A 26,377-nucleotide genomic window follows, 5' to 3' on the forward strand; every position below is an offset into this window, starting at 1 on the left:
CACTGATGAGGGAGCTCCAGTCCTGTGCCTGTTGAAGCCTTGTATGTATAGTAGCATACTGTGCCTTTTTCTTAACACGAGATGAGCCAAACATTTTAAGAGGCATAATAATGAAAGTACGAATTATGAAAGGACGCAATTGTGACTGAGATTTTTTTTTAAACTTTCTTTCTTGCTTAATTTATATCCAATGAAATTGAATAGTTACTGAAGTCATTCCAAAGATCTCCAGAAATCATCTGTATGCTGTACTGTACATGAGTGCAATTAGTGTACCTTATAGGTTTTAATATTTCTTATTATATTTTTTAACAGGGCCTATGAAAAAAATATACTTTTCACATTCTGACTTGATTTTACCCGTGTGATATTCTGCTTCGTGTTTATTGTCATTTGAGGATGATTCTGTTGCTTGTGTTTAACAGAATAGCATTGTTTGCAAATATTACTTTCATGTTAACATTGAAATTGCAGCACACCCAGTTTATTTCACTAAGACTTTGCGGAATAAACAATCATGCACTTTGTAGCTAAGTGCATCATTGTAATTGCATTTGTAGTATAGAAGGAGTCATCCAGAAAAGAAATAACTGATCAATATTACATTCCTTTTATCACAGTGTTTATTTTTCAGTTTTTGAGTTATTTGTATGGGTTTATAACAAATGATGGTATTCTATATTTATCTGATTTATAATTTAGGAACATAAAAAGGGGATTTGATCTATATTTGCATCTGATTTTTTTTCATACCTTGTCGTTTCACATATATAACTGTGATTAACCAATCAATGCCTTGATTAAGTATTCAAAAACGCATATTTTATTTCTCAATAAAAATAATTTCAAAGTACTGTAGTTTGATCCTGAAGTTATCTATCCATCTATAAATAAAGCGATTAAGTGACACAAAGGATGGCTCTTTGTGTCACTTAGTCACTTTATTTATTTAGAATCAGAATCGGAAAGCCTTTAATAGTCACACAATGGGGACATTTGCAGTCCACTGCAGCAATTTGAAAGAGGGTGGCAGGGTGAAAAGATAAAAACAAAAACAAAAAAAAACACCACCAAAACATTAACATTGAAGAAAACATTGTGATATCTTACTTTTTTGCCCGTCTGTATTGTGGCCAGAGATTTTTAGCATTTATAAATCAGATTATAAACTTGACAAATTGGGTGAAAGCGTTTTAGCCCATCTAAACTCGTTCAACCAATCAAGTTCCTCAGAATTGACGTCACCTTGCGCGATGACGTCATACGCAACTTCTGGCCGCCTGCTGTGACGTCGCCTCCTCCTCTCAGCGCTGTAGCTTGGAGTTGGGATAGGGTCAGCTGCGGAAGCTCCGCGCCGTGACAGTCCGAGCGGCCTTTTGTCTAAACTTTTTCTTCGACTTTCGGACGTATCAGAACAACATAAAGGGTGCCTTCTCCGTTCTGTCCATGCCCGGGAGTGCCCTGGAAACTCGAAGGCAAGCGTTCTCCGGTGCTTCCGCCCCCTCGGTAAGGCTGCGTGAACCCACCGGCATCGACTTCCAACTCCCCGGCTTCACCACTACCGCATTGTCCATGAAAACTGACGGTCAGCGTAGGCCACATTAATTTTGTGACCGCTGATAAAAAGACGTTTTTATACCGCCCCCTCAGCGTCTGTCTGTTTTCGGGACGATTAATGGCCGTATTTAGCCGCCTTCAAGGCCAGCTGTGTTGCGGCGATCGCGGTGTGTCATCCACGCGTGACTTCACACTCCGTGTAGGCTTGTTTGTGTGTGTATTTTAGAGCAGGCGCGCGGCGTTTAGGGATTAAAAGCAGCCAGGTATACACCCAGTTATGTCACATGATAGTCCCAAAAACACCCCTTCGGGACCCCCTCCTGCGCTGCTGCTTCACTACAGTCGGCTCCAAGTAGTCAACTGTTCCTGTGGGTCATTTCCACATTAATTTGGAGGCAAGTTTGAACCTGTAAACGCATTTGAATAATGCCTTGCGTTTATAAATGGACAGTAACATACACGCACGAGGTTCGGTCATCACGAAGCATTTTAAAGAGCATCCCATGTGGGGCAGTAACATGAATGTGAGATGTTGAGCCTTCAGGCAATGCTAATCGCATCACCCACTCGGCTCACTAACTCACATCCCTCCCCAAAATTTGACTTGTGGTCATAGCTCGGACAGCAGTCATGAGGAGTGGATGATGGTGCTGTGAAGGTCACTCTGCATCATATCATTTGCCTCATAACCAAATCATGTGCTTATGTAACTGAGAATTTGCAGGGGGTCTATTGGTTGTGTGTTGGTGGGCAAATAAATGAAAAGTGTTTGCATGTTAAAGGTCAATCACTGTTGTGTTTTTGTTGTTGTTGTTGTTTGTGGTCCACATTTCACCTACTTGTTTTTGAATGTAAAAGAAAAGAGAATTTTCTCAAACAAGTGATTGTCATTAATTGAGGTACAAACGTGTCTGCTTTGTGGATAATGTTTTATTTCTACAGTGGCTCACAGTATGAACAAAAGATTGCATGGCAGGATCAAGTTCAAGGAGTTCTAGCTCTCATTTTCACACATTTATACAACCATTAATGATGCCATATAGTGTTGTTATACAGTGATACTTCTACTTACACATTTATTTGGTTACAGAGAAAATTTCTGAATGACAACATTTTCTGTGGATGTTGTGGAGATGCATTGTCCATGTAAATGCGCTAATCCGTTTCAAGACTCTTTTAAAACTGACATAATGTTTTCTAAAGCATAAAAATGCATCAAAAATACTGTATGAAACAAATATATGTTAGAATTAGATCATTGCACAATAGATGAGTTGTGTACAATGTAAAAAAATAGAGTAAAGAATAAAAATGGTGGTCATTTAATGTTTAACTGTATCCTTAAAGTTAGTTGCCCTCTTTATTTCATGTTCTCCCTCAGAAGTGTTTTTTGCCTGGAGTTTTGTCACAAACAGGTGATGAAAGTCCATCCGATTTTCCCAAAATTCTGGATTTTCATGAACATTCCTCTGGGAAATCGAGGAAAATTTGCCTAAAATTAATCTGGATAGTAGTTGACCATGGGCATAATCGTCTTGAGGCACAAACATAAGTAATGGGGAAATTCTCATGGCCTTGCCAAAGACTTTGGCGTGACGTGTGCACACGTGTATTAATCATTGAATGTCGAGTATCTGAAAGGCATATTGTGTAAACTAATTGATGCGTGATCGGCCAGGTAGGGCCCCAGTGCAATGTTCAAACAGCTCGACAGGCAAGCTGACATAAGTTTTGTGAATACATTCAAGTGGTCATTCATGGCTTGAAGAAAAGGACTTTAACTGAGAATTTTACTTTGTTTGACTACATTGGATGTATGGACAACAGTTCACAACTTGGCTTTGTTGGATTCTTAAGCATGATCAGACAAAAGCAGTAAGTGAGAAACGAACGCAACCTGTATCAGTCTTCCACCAAGCCAAAATAAAGTCATTGTTGTTGTTTGGGCTTTTTCACACTTCTGGGAAGACTTTTTCAAAATTGTAGTGCATCTGTAGGAATGGTTATCCATTCCTTCATTAATGAAGTCGGGGCTCACCCATATTGGACCTGAGAAAACTCCTGAGTCACGTTCACTTCTGTGTGTTTGCATTTGAGAGTGGGGCTCCCTGTTTCTTTCACACCAAGCTTATGTAAGCATTGCTCTTGCTCCAAGCACAGGGTCACAGCCAGGCTGGACCACAAAGAGGTCTGTCTTTCCCTAACTGCTCACACAAAGTTTGATGCCTGAAATTGCCCAAAACACATTTGCATACCAAAGTGTTAAGATTCATCTTGATTTATTTTGTATGGTGCCAAAATGAAGCAAACCTTTTTTCTATAGTTTCAATGTCATTCAAAATGTATTTGCCATTTTTATTTGGGCTTGATTTTACTTGTCTGTTGATCATCAACTTTGAAGTTACATAGTTGTGTGGGTAATATTCCCAAGGTGCTGGTGAGAAACGAGACTGGTTATCCTGGGCCCCACAAACGTGGTAACCTCAACTATTCCAAATATTAATTCAAACTCTTTCTATGAATCAATACATTAGTAGTATATAGCATTTTATTATGGTCATCTTGTACTTGTACTCTGTTTTCAGCTGTAGCCTGCGAGGATTTTCAGTGTATGTCTTTATATGGTTTTGTCATTTCATCCCACTTCATATATTTATCATGTCAAATTATGATACCTGGTGGGTTTCATTTTGATTTTTTACAATTAGCACTTTTTAATTGATTCATAGCAGGGTCTCAAGTGTTGTGTGTGTTTTTTGCATATACAGTACCGGTGCGTCTGACTGTCCCTCAAGATGAGTGAGGCTGAAAGTCAGTTCTACAGTGTTCAGGTGGGGGACTCCACCTTCACTGTGCTCAATAGATACCAACAGCTCCGTGCCATTGGCTCTGGGGCCCAAGGTATTGTTTGGTGAGTGGCCTTACGCTTCTCGAAAAGTCTTTACAGAAGGATGCTGCATGTCATCGGTGGTAATTTATTCATTAAAACGTCTAACAAGGTGTGGCTGATTGTTTTATTTCTTTTTTATTTCATAGGCTCCCTAAAGGTCCCCTAATTTTAAAGCTAATAATAATTGTTTCTGCTTTCAATATGGATAGTTATAGCCCCTCAATGAAATACAGTAAAGTCTCGTTATATCGATATTCAAGGGAGTCCGAAAAAATATCGATATAACCGGGACTATCGATATATCCGACCCTGTTTGCATGTAATTTTCTCCGTGCGTGCATAGAAATAGTATCGATATAACCGGGACTATCGATATATCCGATATCGATATAACGAGACTTTACTGTATGGAGAACTTGAACCCACTTAAATAATGAATTGGATCGTTAGTGGATATATACTCTCTGGCCACAGTATCAAGAAATAAGTGTACAAGTTAATGTTTCCATTGTACATTGTAACTGCATCATGTACATCTACTATTTTGGTATCTACAGTATTAACTACATGATAGTTTGTGGCCAGGAAGTAGAGAAGATTTTAAATTGTCCTGTTTAAAGAAAGCTTAAAGGGTTATACTGTATGCCATATGTGCCCCAGCCACTACTTTATCACAGCTTTTTGGTAATGTTACTTTTATGCATTGTGAATTATGGTTGGCTGGATGCGTGGAAGGATTAATTTCACAGCAAAATCCTTCCATCTCATTTTGCCACTTTTTGTCAACAAAAACTGTTGTCACCGTTGCTCAGGGGCTCAGCGAATGTCCAATCATGGCTCAACTGTTTGATGGGTACATTTGATAAAATCACGTGGTTTGCTCGTTTATTTATTTATTCGTTCATTTATTTGATTAATTGTTGATTTGTTTGTTTGTTTCTTTGTCTGATTGTTTATTTATTAATGTATGTATTTATTTAGTTATTTATTTGATGTATTTGTTTGATTTGTTTTGTTTGTTAAACCAAACAGCCATTTGGCTTACCTTACCTTAAATATAAACCATGAATCCAATATAACTGTTTGCATAGAAAGTTTGTCCTCCACCAAACTCCATACAATGATTGTAATTGTAGCCTTGTTTTGGCTGTGTTGATAATGATGATATCAAGATGTTCTTTTAATGTGTATGTGCCTGCTAAGCAGTGGCAGCACCAGCACCGTGAAAGTGAACAATTATCATTGTGTAATCAATTGTGCATGTTAACGCATCCATTGGCATGTTTTGCACTCTCTGGCTTAGCTTCTTTCAATCTTTGTTTGCACAAAATCGTACTGGATTGTGCTTCTCCAAAGAACATTTCATTGTTGTAGTTGTACATTTTGGGCATTTTAAAAGTTTAATGGCAATAAAAGTGTTACAGACCTTGGATGCAAGAAGAAGAAAAAAAAAACAACTCTGTTGGCCATGACACAAATTCTCTTTTCTTCATAACCAGTTCTGCCCTAGATACAGTCATGGGCATCTCTGTAGCAGTGAAAAAGCTGTGCCGGCCCTTCCAAAACCAAACTCATGCAAAACGTGCATACAGGGAGCTGGTTTTGCTGAAATGCGTAAACCACAAAAATGTAAGACTTACGTACCTCATCTGTTGCCTATTTGGAATTTTAACTTTTGAAAAATCCAAAGAAAGACTAGACAATGTTACAAGTGTCACAATATGATGTAATGTCTCTCTTCATGCAGATTATCCGTTTAATCAACGTATTCACACCTCAGAAGTCCCTGGAGGAGTTCCAAGATCTGTGAGTTGTACTTCGAAGCAGTGGTTGCCAACCTTTAGTCAACCAATAAACCAATTTCACATTATAACAAGTCTTGAAAAAGATGTCACAAAAATATATACAGTGTATACTAAAGTAAGAATGATGATTTCACCTCAATTTACTCACCAATGACTTTGTATCAGATGTACAGTATGCCTGATTAATCGAAAACAAATTCTATACATGTGCAGGAACCCATTGCTTATTCTGTTAAATTACTTTGACTGTTGAATTAGCTTTAGTGTTTAGTTAAATTTGTGTAGAAGCTTTGCCATTTCATGTGGATTACTGATACTTTTTCTTACTTCTTCTAACAGCTATCTGGTGATGGAGCTGATGGATGCCAGCCTTTGCCAGGTGATCCACATGGATCTGGACCATGAGAGAATGTCTTATCTGCTTTACCAGATCCTGTGTGGCATTAGACATCTGCACTCTGCTGGTATCATTCACAGGGTATGGCTGGTAAATTTTCCTTGATGTTTACACACTGTTCAGATGACCAGCATAATCCATAAAATATTGAGTTAATTATACAGTAATTCGTCACCATTTCATGCTTCTTGTTTTGCGGTTTCGGTGCTCTGTGGGTTTTTCCAAAAGACTTTTCATTAAAATCCATCAATAAAACATAAATGAAAAAAAATATAGCTATATTGCAGGAAAATAAGTTCTGACATGTTGAAGCACACAAAAGGATTGCCTGCATCAGGAACCCGTCAGAGGTGTTGTACGTCCATGTACTGAACTGTACATGCCATGGGAACTAATTCAAAGTGTGTCATGACCAATGACAGCACGAGTGGATTTATCCAGTGAGCTGATTGGCTGCAGATCATCACAGTCTCAACCTTATTTTGACGGTTTCCTGACCCGGTCATCTTTTCTTTTCGATATGTCACAAGGAAGAAATCACAGATCAGATGATGGCTGAAGTGGCACAAGTTTAAAATTGACATTTTTAAGAATTTGTATGACCATGACACATAATCACAATACAGTACATGCTAAATATTTCCAGCATATGTGTTTACAGAAATAATACTGACCGTATCCTGCACTGCTTGCCACCATTGCATGACAGTTTCTTTTCACACTTATTTTCTCTTAGCATGGAGAAATTGCTGAGTCGTGTGTACAAACTGTCAGCTCAATATGATGTTTTTTTTTTCTTCACTTAAAAAAACAAAACAAAAAAAAAACATATACAAGTGAAACCTCAAATATAATTCAGCTAATTAGATAAAGTGAATGTCATGGCGCTACACATCACCATGTTTCTCTCCCATTTAAAAACCTCAGCTACACTGTCCATCAACTTTTCCAACAAGAGTCTCTGAGTGAACCTAAAACCTGCATGAGTCAAGTGAGATTTGCCTTCTATGCCACCAAGTCTCTTTGCCTCTCTCAGAAGGCAATATTGATGAATGTTAATTATTGTATAACATTTTATACGGTAATTAAAGATTTAAGTAATCTCTTTATATCAAAGGTGTAAAGTATGAATACCTTTTACACATTTTAAACATGCTGGTACCCTCATACATGACAACTTCTACATGTGTTGGTGAGGCGTGGGGGAATCTGACCATGTTGGTTTTTACTTTTGTTTGGGAGATCTGGTCCACATCAACTGTGAAAAATGAGGGATTGCTAGATATGCTAGGGAGCGTGTCACCGAGGCTGCCATCCGCGGCGCCATCTTGGTTGACGGCGGAAAAAATCATTGGCACCGCCCTACCCACTCTCGAGGACTTGCACACTGCAAGAATCCAAACTAGGGCGCGGAAAATCCTACTGGACCCTCCGCACCCTGCCCACCACCTTTTCCAGCTACTCCCCTCAGGCAGGCGCTACCGATCCATGCGCACCAAATCCAGCAGACATTTAAACAGCTTCTTCCCCCAAGCCATTAACTCTTTGAACTCTTTCAACAGTAGCCAAAATGGAACTGTATAGTGCCACTTAGCAGTTTTTTTGACAACGATACTAGTGCAGCGTGTTCTACCGGAAACAAATTCCTTGTGTGTCCTACATACTTGGCAATAAAGATGATTCTGATATGCTAAATTACACATTTTAGTGTCTTAAACATGAGCGCGGGCCATTTTTGTCATTTTATTTTAATACTCTATTCTGTGATATCCACAAGTTTAAAATTGACATTTTTAAGAATTTGTATGACCATGACACATAATCACAATACAGTACATGCTAAATATTTCCAGCAGATGTGTTTACAGAAACAATCGCCATGACATAGTCTGCTTATGTCGATAGAAGATGTAAGATTTCCACCTGTGTGCTGTCAGGACTTGAAGCCCAGTAACATTGTGGTGAAATCAGATTGCACTCTGAAGATCTTGGACTTTGGCTTGGCTAGGACGGCATGCACCAACTTCATGATGACACCATATGTGGTGACCAGATATTACAGGGCACCAGAAGTCATTCTGGGCATGAAGTATAAAGAGAATGGTAAGTAGGTCATCAGATCGGAGAGTCGTGCTCAAAATTGTCGCAAAAGGCAACATGAAACACAACATGAAACACTTGCATCACATATAAAAGCATACAACACTCAGTATCTATGTGTTACCTTATATTCAGAACCAGTTCTCCATCTCTCTGCATGTTAAATTGGAATAATTTGTACTTGATGTTAAATGTGACTAGCTATTAATATCACCTATGTTTACAGTGGACATCTGGTCTGTGGGTTGCATCATGGGAGAGATGGTGAAAGGTAGCGTCATCTTCCAAGGCACTGACCGTATCCTGCACTGCTTGCCACTATTGCATGACAGTTTATTTTCACACTTATTTACCCTTAGCATGGAGAAATTGCTGAGTCGTGTGTACAAGCTGTCCACAAAGTGGACTTACATTAAAAAAACATTACAAAAGAAAAAAAATATTACAAATAGACAACTATCCATCCAATAACTATCCCAAATATACTGACTATATGTACAGTCGTGCCCAATGTGGGAGTACACTGTGTAATATGGTGGGTGTTTGGAGGTTGTGTGGTGCCATATGATAGTCATCTCCCATTGAAGAAAAATAGATAGTGATAGAATAGTGATTTGACTGCCTTTGATCCCTCAGTACATATTCACCTCTGTGTCTCCATCAAGTTCCATAGTTGCATGTTCTCAGCCACAGAATCACACATTATACGTTCGTTTCGGCTGAAACCTAAATGACATCTCATCACGATCGCCTTATCAATCAGCGCTAAAGAAGTCTAAAACTAATACGATCAATTGAAATGAGATTGGAGATTGGAATAGGGAGAGATCTGAAACATGCAAGAAATGGCTCTTGTGGAAGCAGAATTCCCTATGCCTGTTGTACAAAATTGCAATGCAACTCAAAATTAAGATTAATACCTTTTGAGTACTCTACATCCAACAAATTATCTTCGATAGATCTCATCAATTGCTTTTGTTATATATGTTTTTAAATTAGACAAGAGCTTTTATGTACACCTCGTGAAATAGTTAGTCTACTGTACGGACACTTGATTTGTAAACAATCACTGGTTTGGTCTCAACCCCTTCGTTCTCTCAGCGATTTTAATTATATATGCTGTTATCAATATATTGTTATTAATTTTTCCCATTTTGAGTCCTTGTTGATATAGTCCCACGTTTCAGTACATTTATTGTGTGTATCAATGTTTCAACAGTACCAGTTTGCGATTCCATTGCTTCTACTTGTTCCTCGCATACAGTCGACACCGAACATTTACGGCTTTATGACCACGTACAATCAAATCAAGCCTTAATTTGGTTGATACCCTTAAGGATGTATTGATTTTACTGTTTATTGTTTTGCTTATAATAATTGATGCTGAGCATCTCATTGTCTTTTTGCGGGTTGCTACTAATATTTCTGACTACCCCCATACAGTGCACGACCTCTCTGACAACATATATATACAGTATATACGAATTTAAAAAAACGATTGCATTGGATAACGTTATGTTGTTCAAGTGGTCAAAATGTTGTTGTCCGTATGTATCCCTTTTCCCTAACGAGCATTTTGGCCAGATATTGACCAGTGGAACAAAGTAATTGAGGTTCTGGGCACACCAAGTCTGGAGTTCATGAACCGTCTGATGGAGACGGTGAGAAACTACGTGATGAACAAGCCACAGTATCCTGGTGTCAGCTTTGCAGAGCTATTCCCCGACTGGGCCTTTCCCTCGGACTCAGAACATGACAAGCTCAAGAGTAAGGCACACTCACAATAGAAAACACCTTGTCAAACAATCTAGTTTTACTGTATGTTTTATGAGATTGCTGTCTTCATCAATGTTGAAACGTTTTTGTTTTTTATTTGTCTTGACGATGTTGATGCAATTGAACATTCACAAAACAAGCTATGCTATATTTTCCATAGCAACTACAGTATTCTATTTAGACGGCCCGGTAGTTGAGTAGTTAGCATGTCGGTTTCCCAGTGCAGAGGTCACGAGTTTGAGTCCCGCTCTGGCCTACCTGTGTGGAGTGCATGTTCTACGCGAGCCCACATGGGTTTTCTCCAGGCCCTCCGCTTCCCTCCCACATTCCAAAAACATACATGGCAGGCTTATTGAACACTCTAAATTGTCCCTAGGTTTGAATGTGAGCGCGAAATGGTTGTCTCTGAGCCCTGCGATTGGCTGGCAAACGGTTCAGGGTGTCCCTCGCCTAGTGCCCGAAGATGGCTAGGATAGGCTCCAGCATCCCCCGCGACCCTAATGAAGATAAAGCGACCTGGAAAATAGATGGATGGAACTATTCTGTTTGTACGTTGCTGCGACAGCGAGTCAAGCTCGAGACTTGCTGTCCAAAATGCTCGTCATCGATCCGGAGTGTCGCATCTCGGTGGAGGAAGCCCTCAATCATCCCTACATTCACATGTGGTATGACCCCGCTGAGGCAGATGCGGTGAGGCCCACACCTTTTCCACCCTCATTATTGAGCTCTTCATCAGTCCAACCGTTACATGTGTCCTCACTGTGGTTTTTTTTTCATGCTTTCTTATCCCTCAGCCTCCTCCTCAAATTTCGGACAAGCAGCTGGAGGAGAGAGAACACAGCATCGAGCAGTGGAAAGGTAGGATACACTATACTTTACTGGACCAGTTCAAAATGGCTTGAGAGTATTTGTCAAAAATATACAGTACAAACATAAACAGGGAGAATGAGATAATGTGGTTCAAGTGAAACCATTTTCAGTCATCCATCTTCATCTGGTTGTGGGTGAGCTGGAACCGATCCCATAGATATGGGCTCAGTATATTACTCACAATCCATTACAGGTTTGACCAAAACAGGAGGAAAAAATGGCAACATTTGGTGGAATTCCTGTGCAAATGCAAAAAAAGAACAAAAAATGTGTAGGTATTCAATTACTACCTCCATCACATATTTGATCATCTATAAATACAGCTTGTACAGTAACTTCTTAAGACGCTTTAAATACTTGATTTAACATATGAATTAATTTTAATTGTCCGTCAATCCAATATCTGTACTGTTATTCATGAACCTAATTTCCATTAGCATTTTGTTAAATGTTTTTTTCAGCGCTTTTTTAGAGATGCAGCTCTTGTGAAAGAGCTATAGAGTATAAACCAGGATGTATATTATTAAATTAATTTGAATTACAACACACTTAATACAATTACATTTAAGTGGATAAAGTGGTTCGGAAAATGAATGAATGATAAGAAGCACAAGTGGTAATTCATGATTACTTACATAAAACGTTGGTGAATATTTTGAATGCATTACCACCGGTGGAAAGAAGGTGGCACTAATGCATAAAAAATAACATTATAAATGAACGTGGATATTGGGTGCCTGTTTGAGCTCTAATGTTAATATGTACCTACTGCACTCAAATGTCATAGGACAGGCCAAGCTGCAAAAGACCTCTGACTCATAGTCTTAAAAAATATCTGTATACGCACAAGTCTAATTGACCCAGGGCATTTTATAATTGAACCAGGCACATTTTTAAATGGTAAAGACCAAATCCCAATTTTTTTGTCATTACCCAGAGCTCATTTATGAAGAGGTTATAGACTGGGAAGAAAGGAACAAGAATGGTGTTATGAAAGAGGATTCCTCAGGTATGATCCCATGGGGACAATTCATTTCAAGGTGCGTTGATTTGCGCTCATGACTCATTCCGTCAATGTGTCACGTCTCAGATGCGGTGTCCAGTTCGGCCTCGCAGTCATCCTCGGCCAATGACATTTCATCTATGTCCACGGAGCACACGCTGGCCTCGGACACAGACAGCAGCAGCATCGACACATTCACAGGGCCATTGGATGACAGTCAGTGAACGCAACCTGTCTTCCACTGCCCCCCGCCCCATCCTCACATCAATTAAGTCAATTTTCTCACCATTCATAGTTTGGATCTTCGTATCCTCTTCACTTCTAAGCCAGTTTTGATCAAAATTTGTGCTATGCGAGTCGTTACCTTTCTAACTTGGTGGATGATGCATGCATTGGTTTACCACGAGCACAAGTGGTGTGCGCGTATCGTGGTCGGTTCAAAATAGATGTATTTGAATAGTTTTATTTTTGTAGCAGATATGTTGAAACAAGAGGTTTACTGTTATTAACTTGTATACCACAGCTGTTCTCATGCATGTTTCGCCTAAGCAAACAAAAGCCTAAAGTCGATGTTTATGTGCTGATCCACAAAGCCAAAAGTTGATCTCTCGATTCTCTCCCTGGCTTGCAATCTTCTGGCGGTGCGCTCTCGGTTATTGAATTGACCGAAATTGTGTAGGGTATTTATTCCTGACAGCATGGCAAGGCTGTGGTTGCATTGTTTTATTCCATTGTGTAATATACTCTATGTAAAGATGCACACACGCATTGTGGTTGTAGAACGGATGAATTGCAAACTGCGTTTTCTTTAAAACTCGTGCCTGTGTCTATGTATATTATTGCAATCACCCACTATTTTACATAAGGTACTCTTCAATCTAACATAATGTGTACAAACAGAAACATTCCATCCTGTAAACACAGGGTGGGCATTGGATTGTCAGAAGACATTATTTTTTTTCTGTTATTGCATAATGTTGAACTTGTTGAGGGCCAATCAATAATCCCTCAACACGCAACTCCCTAACTATACCATTCCGTGACAACTTCGGCCACGAACAGAAAAACATAGTCAATTCAGCTTCAATTTAGCGATTGCCTTTTCATGAGGAAGACACCTTCTTTGAAGTTCTTGCTTCATGTTTTTTGGTTCTGAATGATGTACCGACGGATGTTATGGTTTCTTTTGGTATTGTTTTTCGCAGGTTATGAAAATGTTGTTCCACGGCATCCTTTTATATTATCCTTTGATAGTGGGCTTCTGTATTTTAGTTTAACAACATAACAACAACAACATTTAACAACATCCTGGGTGATGAATGTGGATTAAAGACCAGAGGCTGGCAAACAACCAGGAAACTAATTTGAATATGGACTTTGAAGCTTTCTGCAGAAATGGACTCACTTGAGGGCTAAAACAGTGACGCAGTACTCTATGCCTTTGTTTCAAAATGCACCCGTTCACTCTCATTCATACTTTGATGGACTTGAGAACTGGCCCGATCACCTTTGCCCATTGTGCATTATTTGTAATGTGTTCTTCTCTTCTAAACACGTTTTATTTGGTTGTCCCATGCAGTCACATAGGTTGCAGCGTCATTCACTAGCCCATTTTCAGGAGAATTTAGTAGGATTTCATTTTGCGGTAAGAGAAAAAAAATCCAAAACACATTTAGGGGTTTGAAAAGATACATTGTTTTATCAATGTTTGAAAAATGCTATTCTTGCACCCAATTTATCACTGAAAATATCTGTGAAGGTGGATTCTGTCTTCACTTATGAAAGTATTTGGTTAATGCAGCTCACTGTCAAACGTGCGTGGGTTTCATTTCTGTACCTTTCATATTCCTCATGAGGTATTCATTTTACATCATTGAAGCCTTTCCCAAAAGTGGAAAGGAAATATTGTGTCTAGGGAGAGATAAAGTACTATTCAGCATCTTTTTGTGTTTTTATTCTTGATGAAGTTCCTTCGGGCAGTCTTTACCTTCTCAAAAACTCCTTATGATATGTTCTGTCTTCTTTGCCTCATTGTTAAGATCACCAAAAGTGTCGAAGAACTGCTCCATGTTGGTCTGCAGTGCTGAGTTGCGTCGCTCTGCAGCAGCCCGCTCTCTTTCCGATTGCATTAATTTGTCTTCCACCACCTGGTACCAGTGACGCTGCCGTAACAGATTGGTTTTCAAGACAACAACCTCCGCCTGCAGCTCTTTGTTTCTCTCCTCCAGGCTAAGATTCAAAATACACAATGATTCAGATTGGAAAGACATGACATATGATTCAAGATAGGAAAATGCTCAGGTCAGTCGTGTTTTGGAATTAGTTTTTTGTTGTTGTTTTGGTACAGTCAGAGCTCCAAAATCAAACAATTTGGAATTCACCGAAATTGTCTGAAAAAAATATTTGGGCGAAAATAGGTGTCATTTATGACCATTTCACGAAAAAATTTGCATGGGGCCGAGTCCTGCCACTGAAGTTAGAACCTGGCATTTTTAGCTTTGACCACTATTTAAATTAGCAGAGTGCAAATGACATTGGCATGATTGTAAGTATCGTATATAAATTAGGAATTGTGGAAAAGTTGATCAGAGTGTATAGCTGCTCCCCATTGGGTTTATTTTAAGCACAATGTATCATATTTACCCACGCCCTATATTCCATAAATGTTTTATTTTTTTACAACCATTTTATTTGCTTTATATAGTTCAAGTTGAATAATCTTAAAATCTGTATTTTCTGGCAAATCTCAATGTCAAATTGCTTGACTTTGTCAGCGAAAAAGTTTCTTCAGCCGTCATCTGTACTTCTTCAAAAGAAGTACAGATGACGGCTGAAGAAACCTTTTCATCTGTGGACCACTCCTGTACGACTGAGACCTCATACAGATGTATTGACTTTGTCTGATATGTCAGTTTAGATTTCGGATTAAAGTTGCTACCTCCTTTTTATTGCAAAAATAAGCAATTAGTCTTGTACGATATGTAAAAGTGTACAATATGTAAAACTCTATTATTAGCTTCTTATGTTCCCCACTATTGATGTGTTAAATTGTGACTTAGGCCTCTGTAGGCCATACCACAGCTGAGGTAGATGTTCTATATGTCTAACACAATGATAAAAATATACAAATTGTACATACAAAACCAAATGCAGGCCTGTAACATTCCATGACAAAGATCATTTGAGTAAAATAATAATAATAATTGTTTACATTCGCAAGGGGGCAATATAATTATGCACCTCCCGTTGTATAGCTTCAATATTACCGGGGGTTTAATTTCAGCCTTATTGAGAACTGAGACATTAATCGGTGCCAAGGCCTTCAACAGACCCCAAATGGAACCCCCTTTTTTCCCTGTCTTTTTCCTTCTTGTTTTTGTTGCACTTATCCATATTAATGTATGAAAATGTAATGTAATGTAGTGAAAATGTAAATACGCGTTGTACGGCTTCTGTTTTTAGTCCTTGTTGCCTGAACATTTGGCTAGCCTTCCACTATCTATATTAGTAAAAAAGGGTATGTGTTGGCACTCAGTCAGCAGCATGGCCTCTTAATTTAGCACACCACACCCTCGTTGTGCCATGTGCTAGAGATTTTTTCCATATATCAACCACCATGGACCCTAATCCGACAAAGCTCATGAAAATATTATGTGCAGAGGAAGTGTCAGGCATTGACAGATACAGTCTAATAGACAAGAGTTTCTTCAAGAGGAGCTGAAAATGGGAGAGTTAGGAGAACTTTTGAACTCAAGGACTAATTTAATTTTTAAAATAGATAGTGTGTAGCAAAAAAAACAATTTAAATGTTTGCAGAAAATTGTACATAATTTCAAGAAATGTAATCATTTACAAATCGATTTTAATCAATATAAATAATAACAGAATATCCAGTTCTTTGTTTAAATTAAATAAATGTTACATTTGGCTGTGAAATTGAGGGGCGGGGAGTTAATTAATGCAACAAAATACAAATTCCAATAATTTGCAAACATTTTTTGATCTATTTTATATTCAATTGAATACATCATAATATCAAGATATTTAATGCTTATGTCTTCAATGACATCGGTTGATCATGCAAATCTTAGTAGTATTCTGTTTTTATTTACCTTTTACACAACATCCCAACTCCATCGGAATTGGGGTTTGTATTACTGACTCAAAAAAGGAAAATGGTCAGGAGGCTCATTAAAGATGAGTTGTATTTTTTTTAATTAACTACATGTATTTTTCCCCAGTGTTTAAGGTAATGGTTGGCGAAAGTAGTTGAAAAACAGTTTAGAGCTAAATAGGATGCAGGGTGACTGGATCCTGCACCCTGAGACAAAATGTGATTGTCAACAAATACACCAATAGTATACTTTGCACCACCGCACGCTGACATTTGGATTTATGTACTGATTTAAAGACAATGTTACAAAAATTACCCTAGAATCCGGGCCTCATAAACTTCATGTTGTCTGACGATGTGCTGCTGGAGGTTGGTGAGGAGGCTGCGAAGTGCACTGGCAAAGGGGTCCGCGAGTGGTGGAGGAGGGGGCACCTTTGGATCCCACCGAGTCTCCTGCGGATGCTGGACCTCATTTCGGGTCCATGATCGTTGAGTTGAATCAGACTGTTGGAGCTGCAGCATCTGGTCCCTTTCTACAAATCCACAGGATACAGAGTTCGTCTCAGTCTCCAACTCATTTCCACTTTCTTGGTTTTGGCTGTCTGAACTACTTTCTGACCAAGGGGTATTCTGTTCATCCGTTCTCAACTCGGGAGCCCACATATGATCCTGAAAGTGCTCCTGGAAGCTTGATTCCATCTCAAAAATGTTGTGGAGGCAGTCAGCGGTTCCAGGCCCAGGGAAGTTATCATAAAATGACAGAGTGCTATGATGGTCTACGCTTGCTGTCGGGCTGGGGCTGTCGTACAGTTGACATTTGTCTCGCCAATATCGCCCCTGCTCCTCCCCTGTCTTTACTCCTGTCATTCTGTGTATTCCCGGACTATTCTTTGGTTCTCCCAAATTTCCTTTCCAACCGCAGTAGGAGTGATCTGGCCCACCACCAGATGCTCTTTCGTCACTGACCCATGTAGGAACCTCAGCCACAACACGGGCCCAAAAAGTCTCAGTGCTTCCGAGGCTCATGGGTCTGGTTACAACTCTGCTTTCCATTTTCCCTTCCCTGTCCCTTCCTCGCTGGATAAAGGGTGAGCAGTTGCTGTCAAGGGGTTCGATAGAGCAGGAACTGGCTGTGGTGGGACCCCTTACAAGAAAATAATGCATGAATAACACATTTCAGTGCACTCAAAAGAAGAGAGATGCTCTCTCCTACTTCTATCTTCCGTTAAGTCAGATTTTTCCCTTGGATAATGGCTCCTTTATGTCACCTTCATGCTGGTTGTGTGAAGAATGAGGAGGTGAGGGAATGGGAGCCCAGCTGTTACTTTCTTGGGACATCGGGTTGTACTGGTGTATGGGGCGTAACTGTGCACTGCGCGTCTTTGTGCCGTGCGTGTGTACGTGTGCGTGTGTGCATGTGCACGCTTCTTTAAGTGGAACTGACATCATCTGTTACTTTACTCCTACTCCTTTCGAGGGAGTGAAGACATAACTTGGATTCCAGAAATAGACCGTGGCACTGATCATTATATGTTTAGCATGACACTGTAAGATAGCTATTGATTTAAGAAGGTCTTTGTGGATCTAATTTGCAGTGTAGTTCATTACACATTTTAAATACGGTACAAGAAAAAAATCATGTTGATTTAATATCTTGTCAACTGCTTCCCTGCATGACAATAATTTCCCAAAACATCCATTACCTGAACCATTTATCCTCATGAGTGTCGCAGGTGTGGTAGAGCCTTTCTTTCAACCAACTAATCAGAAGCGTCATTGTCAACTACACACACCATTAATTTAACATACTTCACACCTAAGTTGATATTTGTTGAACACTTATCTACAGGTAGTATGCATTTCAATAAATTTGAGTATCGTGAAAAATTGGATTTATCTTTGTAATTCACTGCAAAAAGTGAAGGTCTGAGATTCATGTGTTTATGGGAAATATTTTTTGTGAGATGTAATTCTACCTGGTTAATTTTGTAAAATTCACATTTTCCCAGTGAACAACTGTGATCATGTCAGTTCCCGAAATGAGCCAATGCCAACCCTTGGTTTCCCCATTCCTTCCATATATTGTCGTGGATGCTGACTTGACCCAAGTCAGCTCATTGTGTATTACTGGTTGAGTGCGTTAAACCTCATAAAATTGACTTGACTACACAGCGACCACACAGTTTGGTCTTTTTTTAAGTTGTGAAAAGCCATTCTAGGCTATCATGTTTAAAACTGTCAAATGAAACTATCACTGGATGATGTTTCTTCTCTGCATGACGACGTTTTCTATCGTGTTAGGTCTGGCTTGTTGAGGACACCCTGAATATGCAAAGTGATACTGGAATTCACAATTGGCCATTGAGCCTGTTATCCTGAAGGTGGCGCTGCAGACTCAAACAATAGAGTACCCCCAAAAAAGTCAATTTAGGCCTTTATTAGTCTCACAACGGCATATTTATCAAGTGCGCTTCGGGCAGAGCAAAGTGAAAAAAGATTGCCAACTAGAAACACTGTCACACTCCAATGAAGGCTTCGGGTTCTAAATAGGCTTTGAAGGCACTTATAAGGGTTTTGTGGACGGTTTCAAGCTCGGGTTTGGGTTTTAACTTGAGGATTCTAGCATGGTTTGGGGTTTGTAGTTAGGGTTTCAAGCCAGGGTCCAGGTTGTAAACAAGGTTTACATTTTCATATTACAGTTATTCAACCGTCATAGTTTCCTCCTTATTTTCTTTCTTCCTTCCTTCCCTTCGTATTTGCTACTCCAGCTTCCTCTGACAGTTTACAGATTCAAAGCAGAATCTAAATAGTCCAAAGGTGTGAATATGAATGTGAATGGTTTTCCGGTCTATTTTATGCCTCACAGTGATTCTTTGACCAACTGCCAGTCAATCAGAGAATAAGAAAATGGATGGATGGACAATATATTGTATTAATAATCAACAATACTTTGCATCCAATATTCCTCACAATGTTTGCAGCCATGCAGGAGCCTAACCCAGCCGGTTTCAGCACAGGGAGAACATGTAAACTCCACACAGGAAGATCGGGACCAGATTCAAAACCTGGACCTTTGCAGTATGATTCCTAAATAATTCAGTGAATGTCTTGTTGACGATTGCACATTTTTGAGTACGGATCACTGCTGAACACTGATCAATTTGTGTTAAGCAAATCAAGTCATATACTGTTCCGTTGAAGGAATTATTAACTGTCCCTTTTAGCACCCATGTTCATGAATTCTGGCGAATGACGTGTTACTGCGACAAGTTACAACCAAGCATAGCTTTCACGCTTCCATAAAGATTGAAGAGTCACGAAATGATAATTAGAGGTCCACGCCCTCATCAACATCATCCCGGAATGTTCATCAGAGAGCCAAAGTGCAACGGAACAAAAACATCATGGCATTTACTTTAACTGTTTCTCCCGTATGCCATATGCGACCTAAATAATGGCAAACCAACTTGTGGCATTTACCTCTCCTCACCTTTGACCTCATCACTTAGACTCCGATACTCCACTGATACAGGGGTGACGTTGTCTCAGAAAGCTGTCATTCATCTGGCACTTGTCGACTTCCCATAGGTCTGCATAATCATTAGTAGCTATGACGACAGGCTCCATGGCAACATGACCACCACGGCACTCCCAAAGACACCATTGCTTTCTGTGACATAGTTCAATCGAGATTTTGATGCGCAGAAACACTTGATACTGTTTGGACAAGTGGACTGTTTACACTGCAATAGCACAGTTATGCATATGCATTTCAAAAAATGTTTCATAGTGGGTATATTATAATTCATCAGGATGGTAATTTACTGTACATCACTGTCACTGGCGGTTTCTGGCATGTGTAATATTTGTGGCCTTCAAAGAGGTGTCTTGCACAGGCGGATAGGACTGCTACAACCAATAATTTTAGAATTTCGGTCACGCTAACTGTACAAAAACAACTGCAGCATCATTAGACTGATTAACACTTAAAACACACACATCTATACCGATATCTATACAGTATATACATTTTCAAGAGAGAATCTCCGATTTTTTGTTTTAAATAATTTTTTTAGGTATCACTGAGTGTTTTCATACACACACAGAGCTCATGTAAATCGATGTTTGGATTGAGTGAAAGGATGTGTTACTAAGTGTCAGGAATGGCCATACTTAACTCATTCACTGCCATGTGCAAAAATGTGTCCACTCCAGTGCCAGGGTTTTTGTCATTTTCACTCAAATCGCAGGACCCACAGAATATTTAGTTTTAGAACAACATAACATTCAATGCAGCGTCAGAAACCTATAGACTCTCTTCTTTCATTGGAAAAAAAAGAGTTAATTCCTAAGTTATATGGGTCTGGCGTTATCTGAGCTTGAATTGGGGGAGGCTGTACAAAATACAATACAATACATCCATTGATGTATATAGCGCTTTAACAACAGCTGAAGCTATCGTGGAAGAGAAAAAACATGGCCAGAGGCCTGACCAGCGCTTTATCTGCACCCCCCCGGCAAGATAAATAAAACTCGAACAAATTTGGGAATGGCGCTCCACGCCGTGCTTTTCAATTTGCGAATACATTCGGGAATGGCAGTGAATGAGTTAAGAAGAACCCAAGAGGATAGAAGGGGAGTGAAAAAAGGAAGATCACATTGACTGAACAATTGAGCGAAATTGCAGATTTTCTGACTTAATCTGGATTTCTTTGGAGTCCCTCTCCAAGGGTTTCTTTGAAAATGTGTGTTTGATATCGCTTTTTTTATGGTGTGCTTGTTTGCAGGATGCGCAGCGGAGGGTTGTTGGAACAGAGTGGGCAGCCGCGTACGGGGAGGTGTGATAGCGAGGGAAAATAGTGAGAAAAACGGCCTGGAAATAAGAGCAAATGCCGGAGAGCTCAGGAAGGAGACATCCTCCGCATAGATGAGCCCACGTAAAAAACAAAAAACAAACAAGCATACAGATGAAACCATATAAAATAACGCCACTGGTGAAAGTGTATGTGACCATTCAGTATTTCTATCCCATTTTGTCAAAACGGTTGGACTACCTTCTTCCTCCTTCCAACCAGGACTGTTTGGACAAGCAGTGTTGGTTTGCGGTGTGTGTGTGTGTGTGTGTGTGCGTGTGCGTGTGTGTGTGTGTGTGTGTGTGTGTGTGTGTGTGTGTGTGTGTGTGTGTGTGTGTGTGTGTGTGTGTGTGTGTGTGTGTGTGTGTGTGTGTGTGTGTGTGTGTGTGTGCGTGCGTGCGCGCGCTTGTGTGTGTGTGTGTGTGTGTACGCGCGCGCGAGTGTGTGTGTGTGCGTGCGTGCGTGTGCGTGTGTGTGTGTGTGCAAAGATCCCTCTGGCCATCTCTGAGTCACCGTGGGAGAGCGGCCTGGGATGGCCAACCAGTGTCTGGAGAGTAAACAATAGCATGATGGGAACAGCTCACGTGTGGATCAGCAGGTCAGCGGGCTGCATCGGAGTCATCATCTGTCAACCATGTCGATCGGAAACTGAGGGCCAACATCCCTTCGTGCAAATGCGCCATTGCAATTTATTCCTGTCTCGTATTTGTAGGCTGTGGGCTGTGATGCTTGAGTGCACGCTGTGAAAAAACATTCGGTTAGTGAAGACCTGATGCAGTGTGCTAGCTTTAACATATTGTTGCTTTCTATTAATAAGTCCAGGGAAGCCGCAGCTCATATTTATACAAGTGTACAGTCAGTGCGAGCAGAATAGAGGTGTGTGTATTTTTTAGCTCGCAGTAACCGTATCATTAATACAAAGTAGCACATAAAAGAAACAGGTGCACAGTTTTTTTTTAATCGACATGGCTTGAACATAAAATGAAATAATAGGAGTGTTGATGTTGCTGCCAGGCTCCTCATCCCCCTTTGAGGTTGTTAATGAATTTATTCCTCACTGTGATTTATTTCAAGCCCCTCTCTCTTGTTGGATCTGTTCAAACACTTGAAAGCAAGACTGTAGTATGGTGTTGAGGGTATTTCCTGCCTACTGTGATTACAATCACCTTTAGTGCCCCCTCAACCCGCCTACTTTTAGGACCCTTCTGGACGACATGTTGAACATCAAAAGACGAACTTTTATCTCATGTGTCTGTCCTGCTGTATCTAAAAGCTCAGACCAAAGACGATGATGGGTAGTGGTGGCCTGGTCTGGTCTCACCAATCGCAACTCTTTCCAGCCACACTGAGTCACATGACATGTTGATTTCATTGTTCCCAGCATTTGCACAAAGGCATACATTCGCGCCTCATTGTCACATTGTCTTGATATATTTTCAGGACTTTTTTTCTGGCCTTGCTGAAATATTTGAAATTCTTAGGAGCACGAATTGATTCCTATACTGCAGAAAAAAACAAAACATAATCTCCACCCAATATTTGGACAACCAACATTCTCATCATTCAAAACGTACATGAATGACTTGTGCTGCCCCAACTAATGTTATCTTAGCAATGGCTGTAACAGTTTTTTATTTTTATTTATTTTTATTTTCTTAACTCATCGGGTTACAGATTTGTCCTCACAGGGCTAGTTTGCTGGCCAATGGCAGCAATTTTACCCCTTGGCAATCAGAATAAGGGAAGTTTGAACTATATTTTATGTTTGCCTGCAAGGCCTGTAAGGCCTTCTCTGCTGGCCTAAAAATATCTGAATCACAGACTGATGTTAATTATATTTTGTCCGTGAATTTTTATTAAATAATTCCGAATTGTCTTTCAGCTTCCTTTCTTTGCTTTCCCCATGTTGTGCTGCTTTCAAATGTGTTTCGTATTTAAGCATTTAACCAATCACATTTCAGCCATCATTTTTACCAGTGTCGTCACAATCAGTTCTGAGGACCCTGGAGCATAAAAATCAATATCAATGAAATGTTGCTTTGACCAATTAGACTTTGAGTTGGCAACCCAAGGCTTCTGGAAGGCAATGGAAACGTCAGAGTTTTTGCAAACTATGATTCGCTAGTCTCATGAATTGCTAGTCACTAGCCAATCATGGTATCACTAGCCGCTAGTGAAGAGCATACTGACCAGAGCTAGCACGCTGTATCGGTCGCGAGCTGCATAAGCAAATATATTGTGTTGATTTAATAGAGGTTTTGTCAACCCACAAAGGCAGAAGGAGAAGAAATGGATTTGGTTGCAGGTATACTGTTAAAGCTATTTTCAATACGACTTTTCAAAAATAGATGGAAATCGTTAACAAACGTTGGACAGCTCCGAAGCTAGCAAAAATAGCAAATAATATTGCAATTTTATGAGATTGTCATGAATCTACACGTTCATAGTAAAAAAAATAACAGTTTAATGACAGTATTTCTGAAAGTTCTTCAAGTCACAAGTTATTTCCTGGCCAACGTCACCCTCTAGTGCATTGATTCAGACAGAGCACGAGCTTTCTATATCTTGAGTTACTTCCGTGTTGAGTGAGCGCTGGCGCGTGTGGCTGCTGCTGTTCACGCACAGAAAAAAAACTTATCCTGTGACTGTAAAGTGACCTTGAGAGTTTTGAAAGGCGCTTAAAAATGAAATGGATTATTATTATTATTATTATTATTATTATTATTATTATGATTACTGAAGGCCTAGGAATGAAATGCACGGCCCGTTACAGGGTTTCTTTGTTCAACATTGAAATTCCGTACAATCACATGTTTGGAATTTTCTGTCTGTCTTTATTTCACGGCTCACTTTAACACTTCTGGACACCAGTCATGTTTATGTTATTCAGGGTGTCAGTGGCATCTTCTGCTATCTCAGGAGATTGATGGAAAAAGCACAAACACATAAATAGATATGTTTTTCAGTAAACAGCTGAGGTAACGTCCCTCAAATTATTTTCATCTCTGATGAACAAACTGCAGTGCAAACAGTAATTCACAATATTGTAACGAGCCAGTTGTGGTCAAAATAAGGAGCCCCTGAAGGGTAAACCCGCCATACTAAAGATGAAAATAAGTCAAAGGGTTGTGTGTTTATTTGAAATCCCATTAAACCACCACATTATAATCCCGGGGATGGGATTTGTTGCGGACTTTGTACCGATCTGTTGTGGTGAAGAAGGAGCTGAGCCAAAAGGCGAAGCTCTCAATTTACCAGTTGATCTACGCCCCAACCCTCATCTATGGTCACGAGCTATGAGTCGTGACTCAAAGAACGAGATCCCCAATACAAGCGCCCGAAATGAGCTTTCTCTGTGGGGTGTCTGGGCTCTCCCTTAGAGATAAGATAAGAAGCTCAGTCATCTGGGAGGTGCTCAGAGTCAAGCTCATTCTCCTCCGCATAGAGAGGAACCAAATGAAGTGGCTCCGGGATCTGATCTGGATGCCTCCTTGTTGAGGTGTTCCGGGCATGCCCCACTGGCAGTAGACCCTGAGGACGACCCAGGAGATGACCCAGGAAACGCTGGGTCTCCCAGCTGGCCTCGCAACGCCTCAGGATCTGCCAGGATGACCTGGAAGAAGTGGCTGGTGAGAGGTAAGTCTGGGTTTCCCTACTGAAACTACTGCCCCCGCGACCCAACGCCGGATAAGTGGCGGAAGATGGATGGCTGGATGGATAGCACTTGTCTGAACGGTTTCATTATTTGGTTTGTAAATGCTTTTAACTAATGTGAAACACATTGAGGTGACTCATGTCTGAAATGTGCAATGTTAAAATAGATAAATTCGTTTGCCTTTCTGTTTTCCAAATTTGTTGCAGTTTAACAGGCAGCTTGGTCGTTGCTGTTTTTGCAAAAGAGAGACTGGAAAACAGAGGTGAAGCTGTCTGGAGGTAATTCAAAGAAAATCCTGAGGCACATTCTGCCTTCACACCCGCATATTGTATCTCTCAGTGGGATAGCCAATGATCACATACTCAGCTGCCTTCTTCCACGCGCGCGCCTCCAGGTGCCCACACTTACACGCGCACACATTTACTCTCCATAAAAATTGGGTTCCCGTCGACTACTGAAACCTGTGCTACAAAAATAAATATCAAGAGATACAACGTGCAATTTTGGGGATCCCCATGCCTGCCAATCTGGTGCATGATAAATATACAGAAGATAAAAACGCCACCTGTCATTTATTCCCTCAGCAACATCAACCCATCTGCAAGAAATATCCAATGTAAATGAAAGAAAAAAAAACAGAATGTAAAGTGGTTCTGGAATTGGCGTAGAATGTGTACTTTGTTGCTGCTGAATGACAAAAATATCTGAATGACAAGAAACCTCTCTGGCTCATTCAAGCTTGCAGGATAGTCACATACCATCAAATTATTGAACATAATGCTTTCCATGTCTTCCCTCGACATCTTTATTTACCGCCCTTGCGCACGACTTGTCACTTTCTGCCCCGTCTCCTCTCCTCTCTCCTCCGTCTTCTTCACGAGAAGATTTGCTTCCCATCAGGAAACTTGTCAGGCAGAACAAATGAACCATCTTTTTCTATTTGCATCCAAGATCAAAGGTGGGATATTCATTTGCTTCTCCGTACAAAGGAGGATCATTTTAGAATCTTTCCATTTGCCCTTTGATTTAGAAAATTAAAAGATGCGACATCAGGAGGAGATAGCACCGCTCGGTAGAAATGGCGAGGCAATATCTTGAGGGTGATCATATCTTTACAATCCCTTCTCATATACTGTGTTACCGCTTTTCTTTCCCATATGGTCGTCAGATCTTGTAGTTTTGTTGTTCAAATTTACATGGTACAACTCTTTCTTTTTTTTTATTATCGCACATTTTGTCCCCTTTGCATTCAATTTTTTTTTTTTCAGCCATGTTAACTGCAACTGCTTGAATTTGGAACAGCATTTTTATTTACTTTATAGTAGACTCCGTCTACCCGTGGTGGACTTAAACTGGC

General features: G+C 40.0%; 3 protein-coding genes across 6 annotated transcripts in view; 2 read left to right on the plus strand and 1 right to left on the minus strand.

Moving 5' to 3' along the window:
* gfpt2 (glutamine-fructose-6-phosphate transaminase 2) overlaps positions 1–854 on the plus strand; it is an 18,849-nt gene extending 17,995 nt beyond the window's left edge. For both annotated transcript variants that reach the window (XM_089023116.1, XM_089023126.1), the window contains one exon: positions 1–854. This exon is cut by the window's left edge and continues 401 nt beyond it. The gene's annotated coding sequence lies outside the window, so the exon portion shown is untranslated.
* A 435-nt stretch (positions 855–1,289) lies between these two features.
* Positions 1,290–14,339, plus strand: mapk9 (mitogen-activated protein kinase 9). 3 transcript variants are annotated; one of them, XM_089023158.1, is made up of 11 exons: positions 1,290–1,506; positions 5,947–6,076; positions 6,195–6,253; positions 6,592–6,739; positions 8,587–8,752; positions 8,976–9,047; positions 10,334–10,516; positions 11,091–11,215; positions 11,320–11,383; positions 12,333–12,404; positions 12,486–14,339. In XM_089023158.1, exons 2-11 carry the CDS (start codon positions 5,966–5,968, stop codon positions 12,620–12,622), a joined length of 1,137 nt encoding a protein of 378 aa, XP_088879284.1. In that variant the 5' UTR covers positions 1,290–1,506; positions 5,947–5,965; the 3' UTR covers positions 12,623–14,339. The 3 variants fall into 3 exon arrangements, with proteins under 3 accessions (XP_088879284.1, XP_088879265.1, XP_088879275.1); XM_089023139.1 differs by lacking the exon at positions 1,290–1,506 and adding an exon at positions 4,323–4,468; XM_089023149.1 differs by lacking the exon at positions 1,290–1,506 and adding an exon at positions 4,323–4,468 and having other exon boundaries at positions 6,592–6,730.
* Positions 14,340–14,386: 47 nt separating this feature from the next.
* Positions 14,387–23,179, minus strand: LOC148901397 (uncharacterized). The gene is made up of 2 exons (XM_089023169.1): positions 16,829–23,179; positions 14,387–14,627 (listed from the first exon to the last, which is right to left on the minus strand). The coding sequence occupies exons 1-2, from the start codon at positions 17,674–17,676 to the stop codon at positions 14,390–14,392; spliced, it is 1,086 nt and encodes a 361-aa protein (XP_088879295.1). The 5' UTR covers positions 17,677–23,179; the 3' UTR covers positions 14,387–14,389.
* Positions 23,180–26,377: the final 3,198 nt, after the last annotated feature.

The sequence above is a fragment of the Hippocampus bargibanti genome, linkage group LG02, assembly GCF_051943395.1.
Source record: "Hippocampus bargibanti isolate YZ-2025 linkage group LG02, ASM5194339v1, whole genome shotgun sequence".
NCBI classification, from domain to species: Eukaryota; Metazoa; Chordata; class Actinopteri; order Syngnathiformes; family Syngnathidae; genus Hippocampus; species Hippocampus bargibanti.

Bases quoted from the DNA above. Each gene is read 5' to 3' on its own strand.
- mapk9 (XM_089023139.1), top strand. From the start codon at position 4,353: ATGAGTGAGGCTGAAAGTCAGTTCTACAGTGTTCAGGTGGGGGACTCC. The intron at 11,216-11,319 runs GTGAGGCCCACA...CTTATCCCTCAG, and splicing joins ACCCCGCTGAGGCAGATGCG to CCTCCTCCTCAAATTTCGGA. The intron at 11,384-12,332 runs GTAGGATACACT...GTCATTACCCAG, and splicing joins CAGCATCGAGCAGTGGAAAG to AGCTCATTTATGAAGAGGTT.
- LOC148901397 (XM_089023169.1), bottom strand. From the start codon at position 17,676: ATGCATTATTTTCTTGTAAGGGGTCCCACCACAGCCAGTTCCTGCTCT. The intron at 14,628-16,828 runs GTAATTTTTGTA...TTTGAATCTTAG, and splicing joins TATGAGGCCCGGATTCTAGG to CCTGGAGGAGAGAAACAAAG.